The 21,645-nt window shown below is 41.6% G+C and overlaps 1 protein-coding gene across 4 annotated transcripts in view; it reads right to left on the reverse strand.

Annotated features, from left to right (window-relative positions):
* HERC3 (HECT and RLD domain containing E3 ubiquitin protein ligase 3) overlaps positions 1-21,645 on the reverse strand; it is a 48,612-nt gene that overhangs the window by 10,551 nt on the left and 16,416 nt on the right. For 2 of the 4 annotated variants that reach the window (XR_003537710.1, XM_027706555.1), the window contains exons 3-19: positions 19,739-19,898; positions 18,239-18,315; positions 17,412-17,633; positions 14,933-15,024; positions 13,806-13,936; positions 12,943-13,103; positions 12,401-12,477; positions 11,538-11,662; positions 10,932-10,991; positions 8,507-8,618; positions 7,779-7,968; positions 5,901-6,064; positions 5,261-5,374; positions 3,962-3,985; positions 3,786-3,875; positions 1,811-1,981; positions 1,037-1,180 (exon numbers count right to left, since the gene is read on the reverse strand). Coding sequence is in view for 1 of the 4 variants with exons in the window: in XM_027706555.1 (XP_027562356.1) it covers positions 1,037-1,180; positions 1,811-1,981; positions 3,786-3,875; positions 3,962-3,985; positions 5,261-5,374; positions 5,901-6,064; positions 7,779-7,968; positions 8,507-8,618; positions 10,932-10,991; positions 11,538-11,662; positions 12,401-12,477; positions 12,943-13,103; positions 13,806-13,936; positions 14,933-15,024; positions 17,412-17,633; positions 18,239-18,315; positions 19,739-19,898 (2,114 nt within the window). In the remaining 3 variants the exon portion in view is untranslated. Of the gene's footprint in view, positions 1-1,036; positions 1,181-1,810; positions 1,982-3,785; positions 3,876-3,961; positions 3,986-4,742; positions 4,890-5,260; positions 5,375-5,900; positions 6,065-7,778; positions 7,969-8,506; positions 8,619-10,931; positions 10,992-11,537; positions 11,663-12,400; positions 12,478-12,942; positions 13,104-13,805; positions 13,937-14,932; positions 15,025-17,411; positions 17,634-18,238; positions 18,316-19,738; positions 19,899-21,645 lie in introns of those variants that run through there. The other 2 variants (XR_003537711.1, XR_003537712.1) reach the window with 2 other exon arrangements.

Consider the following 21,645-nt stretch of genomic DNA (forward strand, 5'->3'; position numbering starts at 1 on the left):
TTTCCATCTTATCTGCCTTTTATTTCCTATTTACATACCTCTGCATTTAGACATTAACAACAATTCTTTCCCTATAACCCATTCTATTTGCAATTAAAAGCTTTTCCATAACCACAGTGCCACCCAGGCAAATATACCAGCACAAGTGCTGGCATATTGACCTTCATTTCTTCATATATTTACTCTCACACTGTTATGTCAGTCACTGCCTGTGTTTGTTAAATGTTCTGAGTATGTGACTCATTTTCAGTGCTTGCACTGTCACTATTCTTGGTGTCAAAAGACTTGTTTTGTAGCACTAACATGAGGAGTGGTTGCTCTATAACATTGTTTACAAGTTATAAAAGGTACCATGTAATTTCCTTCTTTGTAAAATATAATTAATAAATTAAAAAGAACCCCACCAAGGCAGCTACAACTTAGGGGAAGATTGACAACGCCATTTCCCATCTTGCTACCTAGGAAGGTGAAGAAAAGGATATAAACTACCATCTCCAGCATAATGCTATCTGACACATACAGATCTTGCACTCCAAACTTTCCCAAAACCAACCACCTGCCAGTACAAACCATGTGTTTTGCTGTTTAAGAGCTTCCTCACATAAAGCCTTAACAAGTTTAGATCCTGAAGGCGATAGTGATGCACGACTAAGTGGATTGGTTGCAATTATGTGAACGGCAAGGGAGGCACAGAATTCTAATGCCATTACCACCTAAACCTCTCGTTCTGTACAACAGCACATGACAGTCACATTCATGATAACAAGAGTTCTATTAACTGTCATTTGACTCTTAATACAAGTTTTATTATGGGATAAGAATAAAGAGAAAGAGCCAACTCCTTAATAGGCACAACCATTGCCATTCTACTAAAGTTAATGGACCTATCTACACTAACTTAAAATAGAGTTCACATTGTATCATGGGTGGAAAACAAGAGGAAGATAATTTCTTTCCCATAGTTTGCCACTAACTTCCTTGTCATTTAAATGCAGCATATTATTTCAACCTGCATGTACAGAGGGCAAGGGCTTACCGTGTCTGAGAACCACAACAGGTTTGACTCTGGGTAGTAAGTGAACATGCCATAGATAGGGTTGAGGAGTTCTTTTAAAAGCAGGAGGAAAAATTCCTTTGTCACTCCCCCAGCATCAACAGCTTCCTCACCATCAAAGATGACCTGTAGAAAAAGCAGGTCAGCAACAGGGATGCAGAGCTGAAACTGAGTGAATCAGGCATCTTTCTAATTGGAAGCCATGCAAAGCAATTTGTCCAAAGTGCCCAAACTCACTGCAACCTATGAGCTCATTTCAGTGCTCTGCTTTGCAGGGACAGAAAGGTAACAGCGGGTGGCAAATCAGATATTTTGAAAGTGTTTAACTCCTCGTGCAAATCATAAATAACCACCTGTTGTACCAATAACCAAAGGAGCAACGTGATAGCAGCTACTGAACGCTGTAGCAATCTCTCAGAGACAAAACATGTCCTATTGGAAATAGCCTGTAGAAGGGCAAAACAGACACTGAATAATATCACAGAAATGTTTTCTCCCCTGCCCCTTGTACACTAGACATACTGGGAAAAGAGAGTAAACCCTCTGCTTGCCACTTTGTAAGCTGCCCCCTGCCAAGACACCCCAGGAGTCAGAAGAGAGAAACACTCAACCTTCGCCTTGATTAGATCAAGTGTTCCTGTGTGCTCTACCTACGCAGAAGCTACTGTACACTGGTGAAGTGGCAATGTGAACGGCTGAAAGGCTGCAGAAATGTTTGCTGGGTGAGAGAGTGCTAAAGATATGGGGAAAACTTACTTTAAGAGGTTTTTTCAAATCAATGTCTGAATGGATGCTCAACTCCCTTAGAGCATCACCAACTAAGTTACTCCTGCGAACATGAAGTACCAGGAAAGGGCTTCTGGCCAGCAGAGGCTCCAGTGTGAGAAGCATAAAGACATTCTGCAAATTTGCACCATTTATTGCAACCTGTAAATAAAAGAGAGGTGAAAACCAGCCACTGCTCAACTTCTTTCTTCCTGTGAAAGGAAAACAGTTAACAAATATATGCCTGGTGTTCCTTTCTGAGTTATGCTTTTATTTTGGTTTCCCCAGGATTCAAGAATCACATGCTCACTCTGCACAAGTGTGTGTGCCTGTATGACTACAGGTATTTCCCATACCATTTCCCATACCAACATGTTTTGAGTCCACTGATCAATTCACCAAGTTTGAGCAACAAAGAGATCAAATTCCTGAATTTTTTTTTAACACTAGGCAGGTGGGTGGTAAGAAGAAGATTTATTCATGCTCTCAGCGAGTCCAGAAAGTAAGTGTGAACACACCCTGAGAAGAGTCAGAGAGCTCACGAGGGGAAGCAGTGCTACAAACACACCAAGCAAGGAGACAGTTGACAACTGCATCTGGCAAGGCACCAGGGAACCCACCACATCCAATTCAAAGCCCTCATCCACGTGGATTTTCCGGAGTTCGGCCAGGTATAAAGTCCAGTCAAAGCTTTGGCCACATACAGTATACCTTTTTCATGCACTGTCCATGGTAAATGGCAAATTCACATTTGAAAATTCAGTTTCAAAGTCAGTTAAACCTGAGACAGAAATCCACCGGAAACTAGGCTTCCTCCATTCCAGCACTCACAGAACAACTGGTTTCTCTGACCCTACGTGGTTGCCTTCCTTAAGATCCTACCTCTGGGGGCAGCAAAACCTTTACCAGTCTGCTCTTCTGCCAAGACAAGGCTGATACCCTCCTCTCAGCAGTGCACTGCTCACAAACTGGGCAGCTGAAAACATATGCAGAAGGGTGACAAAATGAAAGCAGGAGAAGGTGCTTGCAGCATCCAAGCATAGGTCAAGCCTCTTCTACCTTGCTGCAGGCTATGTGCCCAAGCAGCCACAGAAGAGCTAAGAGATGGGCATTACCTGGTGCCAGCACCATGGCCACAAGTAACTGTGATGAGTTTTCCACCCTGAAGGAATCTGACAACCGAGGACCTCAGCAAACTCATTTCACAAAGGATGGGACTAGTCCCAGACCCAGCTGCACTGGAGGAAGGGTCAGTGCCCAGTGCTTTGCCTCTCTCAGGAGGCCCCTGCGTGAGCAATGCCTGGTGCTGGGACATTTTCACTGGCACAGAGGCCAGCTGCCCTTGTCACAGCCTGGCTGTGAGCTGGCTTGGCTGCCACCTACAGGGTAAGGGTAAGGGTGCTGGAGCTGAACACCTCCTGTCAACAGGCCCTCCTGGAGGGCCTCGGGTCTGTGCCCCTCCCAGCAAACAGGCAGGTGGGGCTGCTGACAACAGCTCCTGCTTGCAACCACAAACAGCATCAGCAGCTGGTCTTCAACACTCACTTCATTGTTAGAAGTAACAACCACTCCTGCATTAGGCAGAAACTTGAAGAAGTGTCCACTTACCAGAAAGTTTGTCTAATTCTCCAGTCTAATAGCTCCTCTAATAGAAACCTCACCTTATTTCTTATCCTTGGACTATCATAAATACAAAATTACTCCTTCCCTCTATGGTTTAAATTTCCATCACATGCACATCTGGTAGTTCTGATGTTGCCAAACATTTTGAAGTGAAAAGACACCAAGCACTCCCTTTGCAACACCCAGGGCAAAGAGGTTTTCCAGCTACTATGCTCTCCTGTATCATGGAAACAATAATGTGATGCACACACCAACTCCCAGCTGACAACCCTTTCCAGGTAGGCACCATTGCAAAAGGCAGAGAAAGAAATGTGGCAGGAAAATTGGGAGAGAGAATGATTACCTGCATCTGTAGTTCTGCGTCTGTCTGTAACATCTTGGTCTTAGCCTGAGCATCAAAGATGAAAGGATAAGAGCAGAGGGTCACAGCATCCTGCAAGAAAGACAGGCAGATTAGTTCCTATCTACAGCTTTCACAACACTTCTCTAAACAAGAGTAATGAAAAACAATTTTCTTACCTGCATGATAGATGGCCTTACTTTCTGTGAAAGAAAAAGAGAAATATGAAAATCTTTTACTCCTTCTATTTTTGTTTCTTGTATTTTTTTTTTATGGATTCATTCAAAGGTGACCCAAAGTAAATTCTTCTCGTCTTGCACCAACAACCCATTTTTTTCCTCTTAAAGAAAAGCATGGGAACTTCGTCTCAAGAAAACACACAAGTCTAATACAAAGCATGAACATCAAACATTACTGAGGACTAACTGGCATAGAAGCCTATGTTAGCCTACCATAGGTGAAACTCACTCTTAGGAGGAAAACCAAAAAAAACTACTCCCAAGGCAGAAACCGTATGAAACAATAGGAGACACCATAATGGCAATACAAGAACACCCCTGCAATGCAAGTTACTCATCATTAGCCACATCAACACATTTTTAACTCTTTTTAACTACCACTTACATAAATTTTAGTCAGTATTTTATTGTTCTGCTCACTAAAAGTAAGCACACAGCAGCACTACTTAAATGATGGAAAGCGGGGGCGGGGGGGGACGACAGCACACACAACATTTAGAAAGTCCATAAAAGCTCACACAAAAATTATCGCTACAGTCAGGTTTTAGTCTTGCAGCATCTCTGGGCAGTTTTTTGGTGGTTTTTTCACACTTGGGATTCCTTTCCTTGCTATAATAAATAATCTCACCGGGTTCCCACACAGCATATTCAAGCCCTCAGTTTAGTTATCTCCTTTCTTACAGATGGGAAAGTGAGACATAAAAGAGGTGAAGGGTCTTACCCAAGATCACCCAGCAGGTTACTGGAAGAGCCAGGAATAGAACCCACATCTCTTGAGGCTTGGTTCAGTCCCCTAGCCAGAACGCCACTGCCTCCTCTTACAGAGCAACATTTTAAGATCACTGGCTACATTATTCACAATACCTGCCTAAACAGCAGAAGTAAAGGGTAAAAATTATAATTTTAGAATACAGGACTTGGTTCCTGAGGTCTCGATAACATTAAAAGGATCCAGTGACTGAATTAATCCCCTTGTGCAAGGAATAAATGAAATTCACATGAATAATCACAGAGACTTTTGCAAGCGTTATTAAATATTGTTAGCTCCAGCTCTTCTGACAGCCTTATTTTTAAGTCAATTTTGTCAAGCCACCGAGTACTCAAATCTGAGAGATTTAATGTACCGATGCCCCTATACTGAATAGATTACACTCTCATTAAGGATATAGAAAATACAGATCTACAACCAGAGGCACAAACATGGACAGCTGTTTCATGACTATATAGAAAACCTCTTACCATTCCAGCCTGATGCAAGAACCACATGAGATAATCCTCCTGAATGTCCACCAAGCTGGAAATCTCAGGGATATAAAACTTATCATATTCCACATGTTTAACCTTCTGATTTACCTAGTGAAGAAAGCAGATGGTTTTTAACATATGGATATATTCACCACTTTTCTCAGAACATGCAGATTTGGTTTCATAAAATCAATTATAGCAGCTTGCAAAGCAAGGACAGAGAAAGTCTTCCAAAAACACATGGTCTCTTATATTTTAGTACAAACCAAGAAGAATCAAGATAAACCTCTTTCTGACTTATTTTAGCTCCCTCTCCTCCTCACACAGACTACCCAGCAACAACACAGTGGTAGCAGAGACCATCAAGAGACAGGTATTTGTGATGCCATAGTGCACACAGTCTGGTGGCTCAGCAGCAGCACTCTTTATATTTCTAGTGTTTGAGACAGGCCTAAGCAATCTTCAAGCACTTTGGATTAAGGAAAATCACTACTATCTTTCCTAAGTGGTATCTTGGTGGACAGTGACACAGCTTACAAGCCAGAGTCCATGACCACTGTGCCCCTGACAACTGGCAAAGGGCAGACAAGACTGAATCATCTTGAGCCAACACATGCCCAGGCTTTCCCCTTACCTTGTGGAGTTTCTCCAGGAGTCTGAGAGCAGCTGTAATGTAGCTGCTGAACAGGACTGGAATCAACAGCGTCTTCCTTCCACTGAGGAGGTAAACCACTGCACCTTTATACAGGTCCACTAGCCTGAGGAAATATCTTGGGCACACTTGAGACCACCAGTTATCTGGAAAGCAGAGGACATCAATATAAACCTGAATTAAAGGTCAGAGTAACCCCTAAATAAGAAGTTATAGCTGAAAATATGGGAATACACCTGAAGACTCTTTCAAAAAACTTCCTCATTTCTGCCCTAGCTGTAGCAGCAGGAAAGTGAGGCAGAGTCATCTAAATATCCGAAACTGAAAAGCTCTTCCCTTTCCACTCTCATACAACCACCCTTGTCATTACCAAGCCCAATCCCTGATCAGTGCAAGAGCCTGAATTTGAGGGTTTTCAACCTTTAATTCAAGTATCTGGTATTCAAGATACCGTGATCTGGTGGGCAAACAGGTGTCTCTCAGGAGCGATAAGAGTTGCCTGGGCAATTCTCTGCAGTACCACATACTTTTCTAGCAGTTGTTAGAGTGTGTCTCCTGGCACATCTGCACTAAAGGTCTAACCTTCTCTAGAGAGGCTGATTTCTTTCTTGCCAAGGACAGGTAACTCTTAACTCTCCTCTGAAGGGACCCTGACTATCAGCTTCTTTGCTAGAACCAATCCACCTGCAAAGTAGAAGCTGGAGCCCAGGACACCATCATGTCAACTGTTAGAAACAAACACCAGTTTATCCTCCCAAGTGTCAACACAACAATAGATTCTGACAGGCAAAATACGAGAATCCTCTACATTTCTGTAAGCTAAACATCACAAGGACCACTCTGGGTAGAGGAGGAAACTTGGATCCAAAGCCTCTCTGAACTAAAAAAAAGAAAAATAAAAGAAAAATATCACTAAACCTCAAAATAACTTTACTGGAGTGATGCTTCTGGAGGTCTCAATGCATCACAAGTATTTTACATGATGAGATTTAGTACAAGACAGTCTTAAGAAACAGAGTAAGCTAACAGGAACAGTAATAGTTCAACAAACATAAGTAACAATCATTAAGCAGCATATGTTCTGCTTGGCTCAAAATAAGCTCAGGAAAAAATATGAGAAATTAAAAGACTCAGAAGTGGAAGAAGAGTTTACTGTTCAGCTTGATCACAGACCATCAACACACCAAGATGTGTATCCCACATCTTATAAAGGACAAAATAACTTAATGCTATATTTAGCATATTATTTTATTTACCTTATACAGAAAGAATATTCTAAAGTGAACAACATCTGATTAAGTTTAAGAAAATAAGATCATTTAATCTTCATGATACATAAAAATCTATATTCCCAGAGAGGCATGCAAACTTATCTGGAATTGAGCCTCTGAATATAGGTGAACTAGAGAAGGTAAATTAGATTAACCCCTCTAGTAAGTGTTCTTTGAAACAATATTTTACTTCTAAATTAAAACAATTCTTAAACCTGATTTTTTTTTCTCATTTATCATCCACACCACCATAAATTTTATATGCTTGACATTATTGTAACTAACTTCCCATCTCTTACCTGCATGACACATTCTTAATTTCCTCAGAGTTCATGTTTAAAATTCAAATCCTAATTCTCTTACATGGGAACAGAGGTTTTTGGGGGGAGGATTCCTAGAGTCATTTTGTTTCCCAGCTGCTTTTTAGAGGAGACTGCTTCATAACAACACCTATCACAAATTATACCCAACTGCTGCCACTGTAACAGTAGACCCAACACAAACTGGTGACTGAAAAATCCTAAAGGCAATACTTTGTGTCCCAGTTGGATGTTGAGAGCAACATGGATCCTAAATGACAGACTCTTACCAAGAACTTTGCTGGGGTTGGTATCTAGACGCAGAATAGCCATTGCTAGAGGAAGTGTTAGAGAGATATAATACTTGGAGTCTTGGAAGGGTGGGAATTCAGGGAGAATCAGATAGATCCTCATTGCCTCCACATCTGGTGGTGAGCTGGACAGCTGAGGAATCAAAAAGCTTTCAAAGCTCTTGAGTATCTAGAGGAAAACAAAACAAAAAAGACAACTTATTCTGGGTGATAGAGCACCTACAATGTAGATGATGGTTAAGAACTGATGAAATGGTCAAACTCTGTTTTAAAAGTCAAACCCAGAGTGAAAAAACCCAAAGCTATAAATATTATAGCTAAAAGTGGCAAGGGGAACATATACGCTTTTATCCCACAGCTCTGCACTTCTGAAAGAAATTCTCTGACTTAGAATAAATTATGCAACCATAAAGTACTCAACTCCTGATAGATACATAGTAATTATTTACAAGTATAACATACACAGAATTAATTTCAACAGACATTCAAGTATTAAGTGTCATTTCAAAACAAGTCTTAGAGACATGTTCTGAGAAGGTCAAAATCAGCCCAGGTCAATGGAGAAGTATCCACTGATACCATGAAGTGTCTGGCCTTTAGATTTGCAATACAACTCTTCCCCAAAAATGCTGCTGGTACTTGCATGTTAGAGAGGGATAAAGCTTTAATTTCCCCTCTGAATACCCAAAACCCCAGAAGTGCATTACCTGGTCTAGGAGAATGGAGTGCTGAGAGTTCATCAGCTTCTCAAACAGCACTCTGGTAGAGTTCAGATCAATCCCTGGGATCTTTGGACTGGTTTTAAAATGTTCATCGATTCTTTAAAAAAGAAATCACAGACAGACAGGCGTAAGTTTAAGGAAGAGACACCATTACCCACATACTGACGTGGCCTGACAGCAAGCAACGGACAAATGACCTCTAGGGAATTCGTAAGACCAGAAACTAGGCAGAAGTTGGAGTCTTCTTGGTAAAAACAACTCTCCCTTCTAAATTCCTCTGGGCCTTGGTTAGGGCTGGGATTCTTGCAGAGAAACACTTTATCAAAGTCTTTGGTTTCCCCAGGACTCCTTCACTGACTTAAGAGCCCACCTAGACAGGCTGGACTGTTTAAAAAAACCTACCTGATACCTATCATATGTACCAGGGTCCTCTGTGTTGTGTTCATACACAACTGTCACACCTAAATCTGCTCCATCATAGTCAGTAAGAAAAGGAACTGTCATACAAGAGGACATCAGATGAGGGTTTTCAAAAGAAAACATGGAGATATTCAGAGTAGTAACTTTTTTGGCAATTCCTCTCTCAAAACTTTCTAAAACTAAACAACCACAATCAAAACACAACAGAGTTGAGAACAGCCTTTGCATGGTCTTTAGTTGTAGCAAACATGCTGTCCTTTCTGCTGTGCTTGAAAGGCTTTAATTTCTCAGGCTACTTGTGTAAGAGGGATAGTGAAGGCAAGCTTTGGAAGACAGCAGTCCAACAGCCAGCCTTGGCAACACCAAATGTCCAGTCCAGCAGGTGAGTTACTCAGCTGAGCATCAAGAGCGTGATCAGCATCTACAGCAGAGGCTTTCCCCACTGCTGTCTGCAGTACAGCTGCACATAAACCCTTGCAGTTGCTAGTATAAAAAGGTCATTGTTACAATTCCATTGACCTCAAGGATTTCTCAAGTCTGCCACTACTCATTCAAGACAGCACTGTATTAGACACTCTGAAGGAAAAGGTAGCTAATAAAAAGGGGATGCATTTGTCAGTTTGATGGTGTGACTATAACAAAATGACAAGCTAAACACATCCTGCTGTAGTAGAATGGCTGTTTCCATCACAGCACAGGCACCAGGCTGGAAATAGCTCCCCAGAGACACACTGTGGTACAGAGCACTTCAGGCTGTGCTGTGCAAAAGCAGTACTGAGGCAGGTTCAGTCACACTGCCACAGAGAAGCTGCTCTTCCATCTAATCCTGTGCACCACAATCCTGTATTGCAAACGGGCCTATATGGCGTTAGGATACCAGAGGGATATACTGGGGTATTTCTATCAAGTGCACTGTGAGGTAAGACTTCACATATAAAGGTACAGTTAAATACAGCCTCGCTTCAGTGAGGTTTCAGAATTTATCATTAATTTGGCCAAATATTTTCTGTAAAAGTTAAGTCCTGCACTTGCTAGGACATCGCTAAAGTGGAAGAACAACTGCATTGAGGTGATGAAGTCATAAACTCCACTCATTTCCACATTCAAAGGAGACGTGAGACTTCAAAGTGACTCAACAACTTGGATTGAGTCACCTCAGTGAGTGTTTTAAACCAACATGAGCAACTCTTCTGATGCAATAACATGCTATCTTGTCACAACTCTAGGAGTAGAAACCATTGGGCAAGCAGAAAAACACAAGAATGAGTAAATTGTTTTCTTTTTAAGTTGCTCTTGGAATATATTATGCAAAGATTACTCAGAGTAACTGAGTTTTTCTTCATCTAGTTACAGGTCATTTATTCATCACATCATCATAAAAATTTCTCCTCCTCCCCATCTTACGCTGTTACCTCATCGGTATTTACAGACACAGCCAACACAAGCCTTCCCAACCCACAGCCTTTCACTCAGCTATGTATACCACATCCTTGTCACCACCTATTGTTGGTTACACCCATTTGAAATACCTCCTTTTTTAAGCAGGATGTCACCTAGAAGAAAAGTGATTCCATGCTGCCCCAGGTGTATTTTCAAGAGCAGCCTGTGCTGAAGTGTCCTTCCACATGCACCAGCCCCCACCAGTTAACTCAGCTGGGTAAGAGACTATTCAAATACCTGGCATAACTCATTTCCTTTAATGTCATATTCCTATCCCTCTCTTTTAAAGATGATGATACTCACTTTGTAAGGAAAAATTACAGTTGTGACAACTCCAAGAAATCTGTGCCTTATAGTACACTCACCATGCACTTTCTTAGACCATTTGCCTTCCTTACCCAGGTCTGACCAGTCACCTCTTTAGGGGACACTCTCTGCCCCTGTCTCCCATCTGATAAAAAAAATCAAATCCCACTGCAGCAGTGAGTGAAGTAAAGGGAATCCAGTCTGCCTCAAGGGAAAGCCACACTTCTGGAAGTTTGCCACTTACTTCTTCTCCAAGAAGCTTCCATTCCAGCATGCAGCTGAGGACAGTATCTGAACAACACTACTGTTTGCAGCAAGAAGACAAAAGAAAACAGAGATACAGGTTAAGAGTGGATGTCCCAGCAAATCTCTTCAGCTCTCTTCCCTTCCTTCTATGGGAAACAATGTCAGGGTCATCCCTTCAGAGGCACAGAGGGCAAGAAGTTCATTCAGGATCATGTAATGTCCCTCTTTGAAAGGAGTGTTAGCAGTGCCTCTTTTCCATCTACGCTGCCCTTCTCATGGCAAGCACACTTGGGAAGGAACTTAATCAGTCTGTTCACAAGTTCTTGCTGCTTTTCATGAACTCTAAGCACACAATGAAAGACAACTTTAGAATCCATTTCCCACCCACCATTTGCAATGTTGAGGCAGCCTCAAGTTCCTCTGGTTTTGCTCGGAAGTTCTCACCTGGCAGCTTTGTGACTGGCAACTGTCCTCCCCTTGGAAATGACCAAGAACCACACTTGAAAAGGTTGCTAAATTTCAAGTGAAAGCATGGCACGGAAGCCAACAAAATTATTTCTATAGAACTTTCAACAAAAGGCTTGTCCAGTGCCACAATACCTACTTGACAGAATTAGAACTGTTCTTTTCTAAAAGCTTTTGCCTCCAGACATCTATAGTTTCATCATTTATTAAACAGGTGTAACGTGTTTCATTTATGGTCCGGAAATCATCAGCAGGCAAGGAATTCTGTGAGAAGATACAGATTTCAGCAAAGACAAGGCTTGTAAAACAATTCCTACCTATCCATAATCTCTGTTTTAATATATAACTGATAGCTTCCTTAGTGTGGTCTCTGAAAAGGTTTGGTTAGGAACTTGTGGCATTACAAAGAAGTCCAAAAGGGAAGGCATGAAGAGGTATGGAAAAAAACCATCATCAAATATATTTTAAAAAGAGGAAAATAAAAAAAAAACATTTCCCTCTTAAATACTGCCCTATATAACTACAGGCTTACCACATTAATTCTAGAACTATTTCCATTACTCAAAAGTGTATGTCAAACACTTACTGAAAGAAAAAAGAAGACAAAAGCTGAAAAACCAAATTAGCACTGAGCCCTCTATCCCACATAGCTTGACAAAATCCCAGTGTATGTGGTTCATGGCCCTACACACTAATCATGCAGACCCCAATGCCATAGGTGGAAAGCAGCCCTTTGCTTCCAATATGCAAAGATTGGAATCCCCTCCCTGCTGATCAAAGTGAAATCAGGATCATCCCAATGGCTTGGATGTGCCTCTAAAAGGAAGGCAACTTTCAGCCACTCCTCAAGAGCTGTAAAACTGTCATAGCTGGCAGAGTTTGTATGGCAGAATGGACTCCAAAGTAACACTTCAATTTCAAAAGATTCTAGTAAAAACAAAAGATGCCTTGTGAAGGCTGGCACAGAGGAGCAGACTTGAAAAGATATTTCATTTGTTTTACCTCATATTTGGAGCAAAGCACAAATGTTTGGTCTCCTCCAGAGAAGATATGTTTAACAATGTGATATTTACAGGCGTCTGTTGAAGAAAGACACAGATGTGTTAGAGGTTGACGAATGCAAGTCCCTACTGTGCTTTCTTCCCCACATTTGCACTGCCTGTACAACTACAAGGAGCACCTGGGTCCTTTGAAGGCCAGACTGAAATCAGCTGGAACTCAAGCACTGTAGCACTTTCTTGAGAAGTACACAGGGTCTGGCAGGAAGGAAAAGTTGTCATTTTTAAAATGCAGTAGGGACTTTAAAGAGAGAACAAAGCCTTCAGAACTCACTATTAGTACAATTTCTGAAGTCTCAAGATTGCCAAATGCTGAACTCTGCCATAAAAAGAGAAAGGGAGAGCAAAAGGTCACCCAGTAATTTCCATAGTGCATTTGGGGATTCTTTTGCTATTTCCAGAAATTTCACGGAACAATGTTAAGATGTCTTTAGACAGCCATGGGTGAAATGAAATTATTTATGTCCAAATTGTCATACTACATACCAGGTTTCCCTGAGAGTTGCCCATTATGAGCTGCCCAGTGACCCTTGACAGGAGAGGGGCACTTAACATTGCAAGTGTGCCCCGTTCCCAGCTGGCCTCTTGTTCCACAGCCAAATGCATAGATCATTCCTGAAGAAGGCACAAAGGCTAAAGTGTGATGTCTGTAAGAGATGGGTACAAAGTTTGAGCCTTGTTTAATAATAAAAAGAAAACGCACACTAAGAGGAAAAAAATCACTAAAACCAAACAAACAAACAACCAACAAAAGCCAAACAAACAAAAACAAAAAAGAAAAAGTAATAAAATCAAACCAACAAAACAAAGGCAGCCTAAAACTTACTCTCAGTTCCCCTAGGCCAGGCGCTGTTGCCAAGCAGCATCTTTACACGAGCACCAATGCTCAGTTTTTGCCACCTGATGGCACCAGTTTATGGGATGGAGCTCTTTAGGTGGAAATGACAAAGAGCAGCTTGTGCCAGCACTGTGTTGGTATCAGGCTCACAGTATTAGCTTAGCCATTTGCTAAGCCTGTACAAATCAAAAGCCAAAAACACACCACTAGCATTACTAACTCACTTTTCATAAAAGGGGCTGGAAACTTGTGACCAAATGGGCCACTGCTTTGAACTCTTGCTGAATTATTAAGATGGAAAAGTATCTTTTACAGGTAACAGCACAGGGTTCAACCCCAACTAAAAACCAGTCTCCTTTAGAGGGCCTTAAAATTCTCATGGAAAGTAAAATTTAATTAATTTAGTTTTGACACAGAGAATGCAGAAGCAAGACTATCCCCCCTATCTACATGACTCAGTATCAGCATTAATCTCCACCAGAGAAAATTTCTGACTGCACAGAGGACTTACCTGCCACAAGCAATCTGGGATACTTCACTGCCCATTAGCTCAAGAACTCTTCGGGGGTTCACTTCATCATTCATGGAGTCATGTCCCAGTTGCCCACAGGAACCTGCACCGAACGTGAACACCCCTCCACTCTGTTAGCAAATCAAACAGCATAGTCTCCATTTAGGGACCCATAACCCAGCAGTATCTGACTCCAGTTTCAGTATGAGCCCAAGCTTAGGCAGAGATTGCTGGGGATTTCCAAAGGATTCAGAAGAGAAATTTGGGATCTGCTAATGCAGCTTCCAAATAAGCTACCTTGCCACCCATCAGAAATGAACGGAATTATCTTTAGGTATGTCTAAATTACAGAAGCTTCCCTCCACCATCACCAGATGAATCTGAAATCCCAGCAGGGTTTAAACATTTCTGAGCAGCCAATACTTTACACACATCTCTGTCAGCTGCTGATCAAAAACACCGTGACTTTTTTCTTTGAACATGAGCTTCTGCAGAACTGATCTTCTACAATGGTGTTGTTCCCACAGGGATCCCAAAGTCAGCTATTAAATTCATTTTACAGTGGAAGACACTGAGGTACCAAAACAGGAAGCAACAGCTACAAAGTGGCAGAGGCAAGGCAAGAACTGAGACGTTATCTTTCAAATTCTAGCTCTCTCCTCTGTTCACAGAGCTATACACCACTCAGAAGTAGCAGGTTTGGAATTGTAAACCTCTTGTAAATGCTGAGAGTGACTGTTTCATTTAAACACTCATTCGTTTTGGCTTTCATCTTACTCCAATGCACACTATCACACTATTTTCCAACAAAATGCTATTTTCACCCCTTTGGATGTGCATGTTAATTTTTTTTTGCTCAAAGCTAATTTCTTTAAGCAATTCACCTGAGTTCTGCTATTCATTGCCACAGTTTATTAACATCTTCATCTTCAAAACCAGCAAAGGATCATGTTGGCAATAAATCTCAGAACAAATAATTAGGCTATACTTTCCACTTAGTTTCTTTTACTGGAGTCAGAAGGAATACAGTAAGTCAATCTGTTCTTTTCTACCATTACTCAAGAAACTACTGTGAAACCACCAGGCAGGTAAGACAGCAGCCAGGGTTCCCAAGTTAGCATCTTTACCTTTGTCAGGACTGCTGTGTGTTCCTCTCCACAGCTGATGTAAACAACCTTCTGAGATCGCAACAGCTTCACATGGCAAGGGGATTCTCGGTCTGCATTGAAGACAAAATAAAGAAGCTGTTTCATAAACACAAACCTACATGTCTGAGAAAACCACTGGCAGTCTGACTTTCAGACTTGGTCTATGAGCACAAGGGAAGCTTAAACAATGGTTTAAACCATGTCCTTAAGTACTTCACTGTCACTTTTCCTCTCCAATTGTTACAAGACTTGACTGACTCGAACAAAATTGTCCAGAGCAAGAATAAAAATGTTGAGAATCTTGTATAAACTCAACATGCACTTGCCATGTGGAGATATGATGAGCGCAGCCTAGCTACATCCACCTTCAGCTTCATGCCCCATTTTAGACTCCTCAGTGATGACTGCAAGCATTTGTTTCCAAAACCTTGCTTAGACCTTTTCCATATAGAACAACCCTGACACGCGGGAGACACTTGTGCAACACACACCACAAGCTGAATCTCAATGTGCATTTAAATACCCAGCCTTCCTTCTGTTGTCATCCTCTAAGCAGATCCTCCTACTTGCAAAGGCTAATCACTGCCAACCATTAAGTGATGCTCTTCTCCTTCTCTCTGACATTCCTACTCATTATAAGTGTGTCTCCCAGGGATGAACACAGTAAGCAAGGTTTTACTGATGTAAAAATAAAAGCTAAGCATTTCAAGGAGCAGTAGGCACCCCAAAACAGTTACATAATAAGGGGAGCAGCTGTTTACTTTATACCAACAAAAACTCAGGTTTCTACCTATAGAAGTTGCCCACTATTTAAGATTCTCACCTAAGGAGTTATAAGGTGCTTTTCTTCTGGGTAGTGAAAGGAAAATGGTCACATTTCCATGGATTTAGAATTGAGAGCAGATTTCATTTACTTTTTTCTATATTTTACCACTCTGATCTTTCTTTTGACAGGAAGGACACCTACCTCTACAGCATAATTGTTTAAATAACAAGTGTTGCAGAATCCCCATGTTTGTAGACTTCACTATTCACGTTCACCAAGTATAATTCACACTGTCTTACCGTGATCCACTTACTATAAATATCACATATTTACTACAGTGCCACGCACTCAAGGGTAAACAGAGTATGATCCCTGGCCAGCAACACCCTGTGAGCAGATGCCTATTCTGTGCATTTAAGATTAGCCCCATGTCAAAGCAAGCCTCTCATATGTAACCTGCAGCTCTGTTGAAATTAGAAGGAATTGCCTGGCAATCTACGTGGAAAAAACACTGCTGCTCTTATATTAGATCACCTCTAGTTTACATACAGTACAAGACAACAGACCTGTAGCATTTCTGAGAGAAGATAAAATATGTTACAAGTTTTACAAGTGTGTTTCGTACTCCTAAAAGTGTGAAGCAAGACAAAAACATGCATACATACAACATATTAACCTCCTTTGCTAAACTATAGGCTGTTTTTTGAGTAATTGCTTTAAACATGTTTCAGTTGGTAAGGTGGGTTGTCAAAATGCTTCCTTTCATTACAGATACACAAAATGTGAGGTAACCCTTTGCCCTTGCAACATACAGTGTTTATATGCTACTGCATTATGTAACATAATTACAAATACATACATCTTGTGTACTCACTTATGCAAAATAAGTTATCTGTGCATGCTAGGTACCAGATCAACACTCAGCAACTATGCAGAGCTTAAAGCTATTCAGCAACTACGCAGAAAATGAAAAAGAGGTTGATTTGAAGCTTCGAAGAAAATCTCCCATTCATTTGTTTTATTGCAAAAAGTTAAGAATGTGTGAACAACAAGCACAGGAGATCTGGGCTTTTCAGAGTAGTGGTAATGTCATATCTGCTCTTCAGCCTCATTTATAAACCTATCTTTGAGTTTGTTGATGGCTAGGCTCCACTGAACATGGGCACCCGAAAAAAATGCCATTGTAGTATGTGTCTGGGAAATTGTGCAACAAATAAACTAGAGAGCATTTTACAACGTGGAGATATTCTGCGTTGCCATCATTTCTTTGCATACAAACGCTCACCAGTCAAAAATTACGTTGGCAAACAAGAGGATGGCTTCAGCCTGCTGTTCTTCAGTGAGAGCCTTTGCTCCCCACCAACTTTAAACAAAATATGGACAAAGCATTTTTGAGAGGAGGGAGAAAGAATATGAGCCCTTTCTTTGATGACTGCATGCTGACACTCACACTTGAAAGACCTTTCTTTTTGACCCTCCTTCGCTTCCCCAGAAGGGGAAAAAAATGTGTTTCTGTTCCTACAAATTATGAAAAGCCTTAGTAGAGACAGAGACTGTTTCTCGGCTGTCTCATCCCAAGAGGAGTTGTTGAGCATTACATATCCACTCACTAAAAATACACTGTCAATGCAAAAGGAAACCCTAGGCCACAGTAGTCTATCCTTCTTTCACCTGGGAGCATAATTTTCATACCTCGTTCATCACTCAGTCCCAGCTGTCCTGAGCTGTTCTTCCCCCAGCCAAACACAGCTCCTGAGAGAGAAAGGGCAAAACTGTGGGCTCCACCTGCAGCAACCTGAGCCAAAGGAATCCCATCAAGAGACTTGACACGTTGTGGACTGGCCTGGGAGGGACATTCTTTGCCCAAGCCCAGCTGACCATAGTGGTTCTGGCCCCATGTAAAGAACTGGCCATCTAAAACAAAGAAAGAAATAGAATGGTGAGTAAAAGCTAGTCAACAGAAAAGCAAGTTTGTCAAAATGAACAAGAAACAGTGCTGGAGGCTTTGCTCCCACCCAAGCCTCATGATAAAAAAGAAATAAAATAAAATCAAGCAAGACATTATTTGCTCAAATAAAAGCACAGCCTGAAGCCACCAGATAAATAAACAGACAAGCAACTAAGTGCAAAATACAACACACAACTGCTGTAATTTAAACAGTGCAACAAAGAACAGTCCACATGCTGCACACAGAAGAGTAATAGCCAAAGATAATTTCAACACAAAGACATAAATTACACACATTTTTCTATATCAAGATCGAAAGCTTTTAAATGCTCCTGCCATTATTCACCCCTGAGACAGTGGGTGGTCTGTGTGTAATGCTTTCTTTTTTGACAGTACTGGCAATGCTTTTCCTCCATATTCATGGTACCTGATCCATTTTATAACATCCCATGTGGCCTGAAAGCAGTCAGGGTATGGGATGTCCTTGATTTATTTGCAGAAACATGCAGTCTTGGACACTGTGCAAAATAACAGCACAAATTTTGGTAATTAATAGTGAATGCTACAGTACCTGCTGCCAGAGCCAGGCAATGCCAATTCCCACAGGAAACCTGCAGTATCGTCTGTTGGTTCAATTTCTTTATCAACCTGAAGATGACGACACTATTTTAGAATAAGTGTCCACAACAGTATCACCTTAGATAAAAACTATGATTTCCACCCAGATATTTGTTTTATACATACACACAACCTACGGTTTTGAGACTGAAGAACACAGTCTTGAAGGTGATACAGATCCATACATAATAGATGCAAATCTGTGGAGACCTTGAGACACCTGACTACTAACTCAGCTACATTTCCTACTGTAACACTGAATCCAACCATCTGGAAATGGTGGAAATAGCTGTTTTTTGGTGTCTCTCTCACTATTCTTTTTCAGGCACTGACATTTTTCATGTTGTCGGAGGCCTAGCAGTTCCTATGAGTTACAACACCAAAACCTCTTCAGTGCTTTGTACAGAGAATAGCATGTCAAAGGTTCAAGTTATTTCACAAAAATGTAATTTTTAAAATGGCACTATCACATTGACATGTGAGCCTGTATCTCTCTAGTTATATCGGAACCATGTGCAAGCTAAGGACTGTCTTCCCACAGAGCCCTTCAGCTCAAACATTAATCTTCTGTAATTGAAACTCTTCCTTTAAATACTGTTTCAACAATGACAGCCATCCTAGAGAGATGTCCCAAAGTTCTGCTCTGCACTGGATCTGCAGTGGCAGACCAAATGACAGGCTACATTTGCTGTTAACACAGTATGATAAAACAACATGAAGTGCAAAGGGACCATTGGTGGTAAGGTAAGAACTGTGAACTGCTTTGGATGGAGGAATCTTGGTGTCTGCCACTGGCCTCTGCCCCTACCACCATTTCTATAGGTCCTTGCACTTAAGCCTATTAGTTCTCTGACACAGGTAAGAGACATTAAATAAGTTAATAAAACTGGTCACTATCCTAAAGTTTCTGAGAAACACTCACTATTCAGAATTGCAGCAGGATGGTGCAGTAGCTTTGCTGCTAAGAGGTGAAACTGAAAAGTAGTTTCAGAGCTGAAGTCCCATTTCATTCAGCCATATAATTTATTTCCCTGTTCTTGAAATGTCTCTCCTATCATCCTAGGGACTGAAAGAGAGACGAGTCTCACAGCATTTCTGTTTTTGAGTCCTCCCTCAGGCACCTCCATGCTCTGTACAGAATATTATGGCATTTTTCATTGTGGAAGCCAAGCACACTCCAATTTTCTTTTTCATGCCTCAACCACCCACACGCAGAAGGTCTGTCCTACCCCAAACCTCCTGAGGACTGTTCCGAGTCCTGGGGGGCTCAGGAAGCACCAGAACAGTACTGAAAAGGAGAAGGAATCACCCTTACAACCCTACATGAGAAGTGCACTATTACTGCCCCACCGAGAGAAAGTGACCCTCTCATCAGTGCCAGGCTGGAAGGTGAGCAATCCTTGATGTATCACCTTCAAGGAGCTTCCTTAAGCTGAACCTGTTAAATGTTTACCTTGGTACCATCACTGCATCTTCCATAGTGGTGAGTCCCAGCTGTCCATCGCTGCCAGCACCCCAGGAGAAGAGCTGGCCCTGGTCGCTGAGTGCCACACTGTGAGACTCCCCACAGGCCACGTGCACAATGTGCTGCCCAGCCAGGGCTCCAATTTGCTCTGAGGGAAACAAAAAAAACCTCTGTGGTCACAGGATTCATCTCTCAGACATCTCACAGTAACACACAGACATGAGATCTGTGCAAATCTGTATGCAGAGCCATTCAAATGAGTGCACTGATATACAATTTAGTTTTAAAAGAGTTCCTACAGGAGAAAAAGCACCAGATTTACTGAAAATGTGTCACTGCTGAGCTCTTCGGAAAGCCTGGTCTGCAAGTCATAGAAGGCAGGCAGGTACATGCCCCTAAGCACAATGACAGACTATACCCAGCCAGTCTCAGACACAGGGAACCACCTATCAGGTTATTTAAGAACAAGCAGACTTCCCAGATTTGAGGTTTTCTCTCTTGGTGTTGATTCAGGGATCAGCCAAGACCAAGAAGTCAGCAGACCCTGTAAAACATATTTGACCTTCCACAGCTCTCACGTCCAATGAAGACAAGTCATCCACAAAGCTGGATGTCATTCACAACCCATACACCACACCCTGCTTTACTGCTTGATGTGTGTGTTACAACATCCCACGTGCTAATCTTGGAACAGGTTTGAATCCATCAACCTATTACTACCACTGTCAAACACTCATTAAAAAAGTCCCATAAAAAGGAAGCAAAGCAAGAAGGCCTTAATGGAGGTATAAAAGATAAAAAAGAAAAAAATCATCACTCAGTCCTCTGGGAGATACCCACAATTGACTTCTCATCATTACATCACATTAGGCAACTGAAGCAGGTTTGACAACTACTGTTACAATATCTATAACCAGATCTTATTCATTACACAGAGTTTTTACAAATGGAAATATTACACAACTGATGAAAAAACTCTCTGCACACCAGATAGAAGCAAAGTTGCTTTTCATTATTCTTCCCTGAATAAATACAAATATTCCAGCTGGAGGAAAAAAGATTTCACCCTGTAAGCTACAATGCAGGGATCAATTTTACTGAAGTCCCACTTCCCTGTGACATGAAACAAAAGAGTAGTTACATGCCATTCTATGAAAATGATACCCCACATCAAGGGCACCCAGAAATCATTCACACACCTAGCACCAAGATCTGCACACCAATCAACCTACATGTCTTAAATAAATGTAGGAGGAAGGCACCCCCTTCAGGAGGGCTTGCCTTATAAGTCTGGGAGTCAGAAAATGAGCAGGAGAAAAATCCGTAATGGGTGTTATGGAAGAAAAAGGTGACAACTATTTAAATATGTATTCTAGCAGATGAAAATGCCACCTGAACATGTGCTTCACTTGAGGTGCAGTTTACAAGTAATAAGCACATAAACTTCCAGGAGAGCTTGAGGCCTGCCTGCTACCCAACCAGCCTTTAGCCCTACCATCTAATAACACATTTTGTCCTCAATTAATACACACAGCTTCCACACTTGGGCCCTTAAGCATCCAACTATGGCACTGCTTGGCAGCCTGGTTTATGTTCGTTTGCATATATTACTTAGGGAACCTATTTTTATCTGTGAGCTCTAAACAGCCAGCAGCTGTAAGGGCTGGTCAAGGTCGATAAACAGTGGACAAGGGATCTCAGCAGCACATGTGGCTATGGTGTCTTCCTCTCAGTCATCCAGCAAGGCAAAAAATACCTGCTGCAATGTGCCAGACACACCACCTAAGTTCAGACAAGTGTGTTTCTGTACTGAGACCCAGAAGCCTAAAACAAAAGCTGCTGCTAGAGAAGATTACACCACTAAAAGGAGAGAAGGATGAAGCCATCCACTCCTC

The sequence above is a fragment of the Neopelma chrysocephalum genome, unplaced genomic scaffold, assembly GCF_003984885.1.
Source record: "Neopelma chrysocephalum unplaced genomic scaffold, ASM398488v2 Primary Assembly neopelma1_382, whole genome shotgun sequence".
Taxonomy (NCBI): domain Eukaryota; kingdom Metazoa; phylum Chordata; class Aves; order Passeriformes; family Pipridae; genus Neopelma; species Neopelma chrysocephalum.